The following is an 8,934-nucleotide window of genomic DNA, read 5'->3' as shown; positions in this document are numbered from 1 at the left end:
TTGATAGGAAACTCAGATACATGTGTGGATACATAGACAACACCATGTCCCTAGTAAGCCTCTAGTTGACTAGCTCGTTGATCAATAGATGGTTACGGTTTCCTGACCATGGACATTGGATGTCGTTGATAACGGGATCACATCATTAGGAGAATGATGTGATGGACAAGACCCAATCCTATGCCTAGCACAAGATCGTGTAGTTCGTTTGCTAAGAGCTTTTCTAATGTCAAGTATCATTTCCTTAGACCATGAGATTGTGCAACTCCCGGATACCGTAGGAATGCTTTGGGTGTACCAAACGTCACAACGTAACTGGGTGGCTATAAAGGTGCACTACAGGTATCTCCGAAAGTGTCTGTTGGGTTGGCACGAATCGAGACTGGGATTTGTCACTCCGTGTAAACGGAGAGGTATCTCTGGGCCCACTCGGTAGGACATCATCATAATGTGCACAATGTGACCAAGGAGTTGATCACGGGATGATGTGTTATGGAACGAGTAAAGAGACTTGCCGGTAACGAGATTGAACAAGGTATCGGGATACCGACGATCGAATCTCGGGCAAGTACTATACCGGTAGACAAAGGGAATTGTATACGGAATTGATTGAATCCCCGACATCGTGGTTCATCCGATGAGATCATCGTGGAACATGTGGGAGCCAACATGGGTATCCAGATCCCGCTGTTGGTTATTGACCGGAGAACGTCTTGGTCATGTCTGCATGGTTCCCGAACCCGTAGGGTCTACACACTTAAGGTTCGGTGACGCTAGGGTTGTAGAGATATTAGTATGCGGTAACCCGAAAGTTGTTCGGAGTCCCGGATGAGATCCCGGACGTCACGAGGAGTTCCGGAATGGTCCGGAGGTAAAGATTTATATATGGGAAGTCTTATTTTGGTCGCCGGAAAAGTTTCGCGCATTATCGGTATTGTACCGGGAGTGCCGAAAGGGGTCCGGGGGTCCACATGTCCCGGGGGGCCACATGGGCTGTGGGGTGTGCGCCTTGGCCTATATGGGCCAAGGGAACCAGCCCCAAGAAGCCCATGCGCCAAGAGATAAGATAAAGGGAGAGTCCTAAAGGGGGAAGGCACCTCCGAGGTGCCTTGGGGAGGATGGACTCCTCCCTGGCCGCACCCTTCCTTGGAGGAAGGGCCAAGGCTGTGCCCCCCCTCTCCCTTGGCCCTATATATAGTGGGGGGGGGGGGGGGGAGGGAGGGCAGCAACACCTAAGCCCTGGCGCCTCCCTCTCCCTCCCGTGACACATCTCCCTCCTCTCGCAGCGCTTGGCGAAGCCTTGTTGGAATCCCGCTACTTCCACCACCACGCCGTCGTGCTGTTAGATCTCCATCAACCTCTCCTCCCCCCTTGCTGGATCAAGAAGGAGGAGACTTCGCTGCTCCGTATGTGTGTTGAACGCGGAGGTGCCGTCCGTTCGGCGCTAGGATCATCGGTGATTTGGATCACGACGAGTACGACTCCATCAACCCCGTTCTCTTGAACGCTTCCGCTCGCGATCTACAAGGGTATGTAGATGCACTCCTTCCCTCTCGTTGCTAGTAAACTCCATAGATTGATCTTGGTGATGCGTAGAAAATTTTGAATTTCTGCTACGTTCCCCGACACGACTGGCATCAATGCTCCTATTTTCTTCGTAGATTCCTTCGGGGTTGGTCTAAAAATCACTTTGCTGAGTCAAGACATGACAAAGTTAGGTTGGCTGCTCAAATAGAGGTGCTTGATGCTCGTGCGGACAACTTAGGCCTCTCCTCGGCCGAGTGGCAGATCCGTTATGGTCTTGAAGAGGCACTTTTGGGTATTCATCATCAGGAGGAAGTGTATTGGAAGCAAAGAGGCACTATTAATTGGACTTTAAAGGGTGACTCGCCCACGGCCTACTTCTTTGCCATAGCAAATGGTAGACGTCGGAGATGTCTGATCGATAGCCTCCTTATCGAGGGCGTCAGGGTCTCTGATCAATTTGTGATTATGCGTCACGTGGTTCATTTCTTCTCTACTCTCTTATCTGCTCAACCAGAGCTGGGTTTTAGGTTGGCGCCTACCTTTTGGTCTCCCCTGGAACATGTTTCGAGCGATGAAAATGAGGGATTGATGATTCCCCCTTCTGAAGAGGAGATTTTCGATGCGATCCGAACTGCCAATTCTAACGCGGCTTCCGGGCCTGACGGTTTCTCCATTCCTTTCTTTAGGAAGTTCCGGCCTCAGTTAAAAGGCCTCATTCAGGCAATTACACAAGGCTTTTGGCTGGGAACTGTTGACATCTCTAGATTGAATTACGCGGTGTTCACTCTCATCCCTAAGGTCAAAGGTGCTGACTTGATCACCCAGTTTAGGCCCATTGCCTTAATTAACAACTTCGCGAAGATCCCGGCTAAGGGCCTGGCTACTAGGCTGTCTCCGATCGCCCATCGCGTCATCAGTCCTTTCCAATCGGCATTCATAAAGGGTAGATTTATTCTGGATGGTGTTCTTTGCTTGCATGAGATTTTCCATGACCCGCGGACCAAGGGCACTAAGGCAGTGGTTCTTAAACTTGATTTCGAGAAGGCTTATGACTCGGTGAGCTGGAATTTTCTTCGCCAAGTTCTTCTTGCTAAAGGCTTCGAGGGAGCGGTGGTTCACCGTCTTATGCAGCTCGTTTCGGGAGGGCACACGGCTGTGGCGGTTAATGGACAGATTAGTAATTTCTTTGCTAACGGTAGGGGCCTTAGACAAGGAGATCCGGCGTCCCCCCTTCTCTTTAACTTCGTTGCGGATGCTCTTTCTCATATCCTTTCTCGAGCAGATAGTGCTGGTCACATTACACCTGTTAGCTCTCACTTGATCCCCAATGGCATCACTCACCTTCAATACGCGGACGACACCATTATTATGGTTGAACTTAATGAGGCCAGCCTCACGAACCTGAAGTTCCTTCTCCTATGCTTCGAGGCGCTATCGGGTCTTAAAATTAACTTTTCAAAGAGCGAAGTAATTGTGACTGGGGTACCAGACTCTGAAGCTCAGAGAGTGGCGCATCTTCTGAACTGCTCCCTTGGTTCTTATCCTTTCAAATACCTGGGCCTCCCAATCTCCCCTCTCAAGCTATTGGCAAAAGACTTTGCCCCGACAGTGACTAAAGTAGGGAACAGAGTCCTGCCATGGAGAGGCCGTTATAATTCCCAGGCGGGCAAGGTCGCCCTCACTACTGCGTGCCTCTCCTCCCTTCCGATGTTTCTAATGGGCTTTTATCTCCTGTCTGGAGGGACTCACGCTGGTTTCGACAAGCATAGGGGTGCTTTTTACTGGAACTCCTCTGACAATAAACGCAAATATAGGATGGTTAAGTGGGATCTAATTTGTAGGCCTAAGAACATGGGGGGCCTAGGCATCATTAACACGATGGTCATGAACAAGTGCCTCATGATAAAATGGTGGTGGAAAATTATGTTCCTCGAGGAGCGCCCCACCTGGCTTTCTCTTCTCAAAGCTAAGTACTTCCCCTCCTCGAGCCCCATGTTCGCCTCTTCCTCTGGTGGTTCTCAGTTTTGGCGTCAGCTTGGTAAAGTTCGCCCGATTTTCCGGTCCCTCATTAAGTTTGTAGTTCGGAATGGTAAATCCACTCGCTTTTGGTTAGATTGGTGGGTTGGGGATACCACTCTCGTGGTGGCCTACCCGACCCTGTTCTCGTATTGCGCTGCTCCTGAGATCTCTATCTCTGAGCTCTCGGCTCACAATTGGGACCTTGACTTCCGGTGAACCCTTTCTCCTGTGGAGTTGGATGATTGGCAACATCTTACTGCCTGCTTCCCCTTGCTCTCGGAGGAAGATGACTCGGTTGTCTGGCCCCACTCTGCTTCGGGGCTTTCTTAGTTAAATCCGCGTACGCCAAACTTATCTCGGGTGCCCGTACAGTGAAATTCAAGGATATTTGGTCGGCACGTATCCCTCCTAAGATAAAATTTTTCTTGTGGCAAGCTTTCCGTCGTAAACTCCCTGCGGCTGATCAAATTAGGAAGAGGAACGGGCCGGGATCTGATAGATGCGCTCTATGTGGGGCTCTTGAAAACAACGAGCACATATTTTTTCATTGCTCTTTGGCTAAATTCCTTTGGAGTTGTATTAGACTTTGGCTTCATGTTAATTGGAATCCATCTTCTTTCGAGGACTTGCGGCGCTGTGTCAGTACTTTATCAGGCCGGTCTAAGAGGGTATTCTGGGTTGGTTGGGCAGCGATTTGTTGGTCGCTGTGGACTACTAGAAACAAGTTCACTATCGAACATATTTTCCCGGCTAACCCTGTGAATTGCTTATTTAAAGCCAATGTCTTTTTGCAGCAGTGGAGATCATTGACTAAGGAAGTGGATTTAGAGGCTTTCGACGACATGTTATCTAAGATGAGATCTACGGCTTCTTCCCTGCTGCGGCGATCTAGGAGGATGGCTTAAACTCCGGTTCTTTTGGACTCTTGGCTGGCCTGCGTGCCATGTTTGGCTGGTTGCCATGTACTCGTACTTCTTAAGCTTTGCTCTACTTCTGTGATGTTTGGTTGGCTGTGTCGTGACTCTGCCTGGTGGCTTTATTTATAAAGTCGGGCGTATGCTTTACTCTAAAAAAAATCAGAATTTGTGTTGTCGAGGAGGAAGGATCCTTCTACTGGCATTTAGATTTGAGAAGATGTTCTTGAGAAAAGTTGACAGCCAATTTTATTTTTACTACTATTTTCTTAGTTACATGTATAAAACTGAGTAAAAGCTTCTTGGAGTTTGAAAGAAGAAATCATATTTATGCCCTTTATCTTTCTTTTCTATGATATACTTTGTTCTACTTTATTATGCCTTCTGCTAACTGCTCCAGATGCATAACATGCATATTGTCGCCGATTCTTGGTCGCAGTCATTGCCACACACGTGGGATCTTTAGGAATTTTCCACAACATACTAACCTCATTTTTGGTACAACTAATTCATACAAATTTCTGCAGTAATATTGAGGTATTGTAATATTATATCCAATTATTATCATCTTATGGACTAGCATGTTACTCGAAAAATATGTAATAAATTTTCGCAGCAACGCGCGGGGTATCATCTAGTTGTATCAATTTGTTCCCACATATCAAGTTTAGGGGCCAGGTTGAGTCACCTTGCAAGTCTTTGTATCAAATTGTACCGGCGCTGCAAGTTTATGTACTAAAACAGTAATTAACTCTTAATTAATTGTGAGGCCTTACAAATTAGGAAGCAAAGACTATAGCATAAAATAATTGAATGATAAATCTTTGAGAAATGTTTGACCCGATCAAAATTAGATGACCGAATTCCAATTGAAGACCCCAATTGAATGTGGGCTCTTTTAAACTAGAGTGCTTAGTGTTATAGAGGATCGATGCTTGGATTTTGTTGTCATGTGTTGGTGCGCTCAGGGTCGGAAATTAAGCGGTTTCCTTGTGTTTTGTGTTTTGAGAGAGGTCACACTGTTTGTTCTTGGTGCAGAAAAGAAAAGAAGCATATGAGGGAGACGATCGGTTTTTTTAGGGATAGACGACCGGCTGTAAAAGTTGTCTTGTCGCGTGCAAGGTGTGAGCATGATTGGCATGCCAACCTTGGGTCCGATAGGGTCGCTGGATGGTGGCGGACGGCGACGATATGCTGAGGATCATCCCCCGACGGGCGGGCGCGTGGTCTCGAAAGAAAGAAATGAAGGAAAAAGAAAAGGTTTGGCGTCCATGGATGGATGTTTGAAGTTGTACGTTTGATTGAAACGGCGGGGCAGGGGGGTGGGTGGGTTAACTAGCTAGTTGAGTGAGTGTTGTAAAATTTGAAGAAAAAAAGGAACCATCTCAACCACGAGCTCGCCTCCCACGTCCCTTTTATTTATTTCTGGATCTGGAATCAATCGAGGAGGAAAACAAATTATTACCGCGGCGTCTTTAATTTGGTGGAAGTGCTGCTGCCAATATAATGCCATGCATGCAGCACTAATGTCGCACGTGGAAGACGAAAGAAGCAAGAGCCTCTCCATCTTCGATCCACATCACCATAAATACATATTCGATCGGCCTTCCCCCTAACCTTCATCCCATCAACTCGATCACAAGCACGCACTGTACTACTCCACTGCAAGATCAAACAAGCAGACCGATGGAGAAGAACGACACTTCCGAGACGATGATCACCGTGGACGTCGATCCGGAGGCTCTGAATTGCCCAAGATGTCTTCGTCCCCTCGAACCTCCGGTGTTCCAGGTACACACATATGTTGCCGTTCTTTGGAGCGTTTCTCCACCTACTTGGTCGTTCTTTTCTAACTTGCACAATTTGTCACGTACGCACAGTGCGCGGCCGGCCATGTCGTGTGCTCGACCTGCCACGGCGACCTCCCGGACAAGGACAGGTGCGGGTCGTGCTTTGTCAACTCCGGCTTCAGCCGCTGCTTCATCCCGACGAGCTACGGCCGCTGCTTGGCCTTGGAGCGTGTCCTGCAATCCGTCCGTGTCGCCTGCCCACACGGCTGCGCCGCCACCAAGATGCTCTACCACGAGAAGGCGGACCACCAAAAGACGTGTGCCGGATCATCAGCCGCCGTGGAGCAGCCGGCCGTGCTCCTCCAGCAAGGCCCCCCGGGTGACTGCAGCTACGAGCTTGTTTTGCCCAAGGTTCTGCCGTCATCACGGGCGAGCGTCACCGTCACCATCACCGGTGATGACGTCGGGAAGAAGAAGATCTGTGATAGTGGCAAGAGCACAATGGTAAGATGAACGCCAATAACATGGGGAATTTGATCGTGTTGATTAATATTTATTTGCAGAAGCTTATGCATGCATGCAGGGATCGTTGGTGAGGATGGGTCCTTGCGGTGGCATCGGTGGCAATGTTAGGGAGACGAGCATGTCAGATGTCAACCGAATCGTCGAGGTCATCATCCGCCATGGCAACGCCGTGGACGCCATTTCCGTCATGTACGAGCGGAAGGGCAAGGAAGCGTGGACCGACAGGTGGGGCGGCGAAGGCGGCAAGCCCGCCCCGGTAGGTATCACGTCGCCATTAATTTCCACAATCTCGAGACTAGTGTTGGACTCTTGGTCTCTCTGTTCAACCTACTTTTTGGTTTTTGCACGTGCAGTTCAGTCTGCAGCAGGACGAGTACCTGACCAGCGTCCATGGCCACTACGGCCAATTCAAGGACACTGTCGTGATAAGATCGCTGACGCTTGTCAGCAACCTTCGCAGCTACGGGTCATACGGGAAGGAGGACGGCGTGCCATTCGCGCTCCACGCCGGCCCCGGTGGCAAGATCATCGGCTTCCACGCGCGATCTGGCCAATTCCTCGACGCGATTGGCACCTATGTGAAGATGGACAATTCTTGAACACGCGCATGGTGCATGCCAGATCTAAGTTTCGCATACATGAGATGAGCATACTACTCCTGATTCTGAATTTTGTAGTGCGTCTGTTTTGTTGATGCCGGTTGATGGACAGATAAGACTGAGTTCTTCATTCTTATAGACAACTCTTTGCGACACAATCTCCCCATGGAGGTGTGAAAGCAAACTTATTTGCATATCGAAGAGGGACTCTATGATAATAAAACTATCGCTTTCCCAAGGTTTCCTAATTCTCTGAATACGACTTATGCGATCAATTTGAGATTCTCTGTATACTTTGGTTTGTGCTTCCATCTATAAAGCAAAGTGTGACCCTATTTCAAGACTAGTAGGCAGTTAGCTTGATCGATCAGTAAAAAAACTGATTTTTTTTATATGAATAAGAACTGATACTTACAAAGTTCTTCTCTTCGAAGAGGAGGCTTGAACTAAAACTAAAATAAAATAGGCTGAAAAAGGACCTGGCCAGAGAAATTGTATATCTTCTGTTCAAGTCTCTTACTCCTAAAATAGTTGTAGTAAAACTATACATGTTCAAAAGGAATACATGATTTCAGTTTTCTACATGGATAGTTTTCTGTGTTTATATGTTAGCGGCCTATCATAAATAGCAACAGAATGACATAATCTATTTACATAATGCATCATATAAGTGAATTTGTATAATACACAATCGATAGAATGAACTGGACCTTACATACACCACACAAATTACACAGTGAGTATGAACAAATTGAATTGTAAAATTAGATCAGTGCTACAATCAGCGCACACATGTTTAAGCACCATAAGTTGCACTTTATGCAACTAATTATTACAAATCCATCACTTGCCCTGGTAAATTAATTGGTCAGCAGACATTGCTCGCTAGAATTGCAATTTGCTAACAAATGTTTGCCCAAAGGTCCATGGTAGTGGCATAGAAAATGTTGAAGTTATGTGGCTCCGGTGACTTTGGACTAATTTTTGAACCGGTAAGAAGCACATATATACCTTTGGTACATGAGGAATGATGCCACCTTTATAAACACCGATCTTCTCCCAGGCCGGCTGGGCCATGTCGAAGTGCGGCCTTGGCGTGTTGCACCAGCCACCGTTATCATTGGGGAGAGCATCGTTGGGAGGGCAGAAGTTCATGGCCGTGACGGTCACTGTCACGTCAGGCTTGCAAAACAACGGGTCCGCACGCTTGCGATCACATGCGATCTTGTAGCACTACCCGCACGTGGCGCCATCATTGAACAACACGGTGCTTAGAGCCACCGTGCGTGTCCCGTATCCTTCGGAGAAGAGGTTGCCATACCCGCATGCACCACCTGCAATATATAATATACACCACAAGTGTTAATATAAAAAAAGAAGAAGACGAAGCGGGCATGCACACACAAAATAGATGTTGTTGTGTGACTTGAATAATTACCCATTGTATCGGAGGCGTCAGCGCCACCGTAGAATGTGGCATGCGCCTTCTGCCAGATGAACGGTTGCGGGGATGGCACAATTATGGTGTCTGCGGCCACAGACAACAGCGCACTGCTGGCC

General features: G+C 47.9%; 1 protein-coding gene across 1 annotated transcript; it reads left to right on the top strand.

The window, feature by feature from the left end:
• Window positions 1-6,146: 6,146 nt before the first annotated feature.
• LOC109785237 (uncharacterized) lies at window positions 6,147-7,374 on the top strand. Its single transcript, XM_020343844.1, has 4 exons — window positions 6,147-6,251; window positions 6,341-6,754; window positions 6,834-7,031; window positions 7,129-7,374. The coding sequence occupies exons 1-4, from the start codon at window positions 6,147-6,149 to the stop codon at window positions 7,372-7,374; spliced, it is 963 nt and encodes a 320-aa protein (XP_020199433.1).
• The last annotated feature ends 1,560 nt before the right edge of the window (window positions 7,375-8,934 follow it).

Source organism: Aegilops tauschii, chromosome 1 (genome assembly GCF_002575655.3).
Source record: "Aegilops tauschii subsp. strangulata cultivar AL8/78 chromosome 1, Aet v6.0, whole genome shotgun sequence".
Lineage (NCBI taxonomy): Eukaryota > Viridiplantae > Streptophyta > Magnoliopsida > Poales > Poaceae > Aegilops > Aegilops tauschii.
Note: the sequence above shows the minus strand (reverse complement) of the source record. Positions and strands in the feature narration are given on the sequence as shown.

What these genes read in the sequence shown, in the direction of transcription:
- LOC109785237 (XM_020343844.1), top strand. Translation starts at nt 6,147, where the DNA reads ATGGAGAAGAACGACACTTCCGAGACGATGATCACCGTGGACGTCGAT. An exon ending in ATAGTGGCAAGAGCACAATG is followed by an intron (nt 6,755 to 6,833) that starts GTAAGATGAACG and finishes GCATGCATGCAG; the next exon opens with GGATCGTTGGTGAGGATGGG. An exon ending in AAGGCGGCAAGCCCGCCCCG is followed by an intron (nt 7,032 to 7,128) that starts GTAGGTATCACG and finishes TTGCACGTGCAG; the next exon opens with TTCAGTCTGCAGCAGGACGA.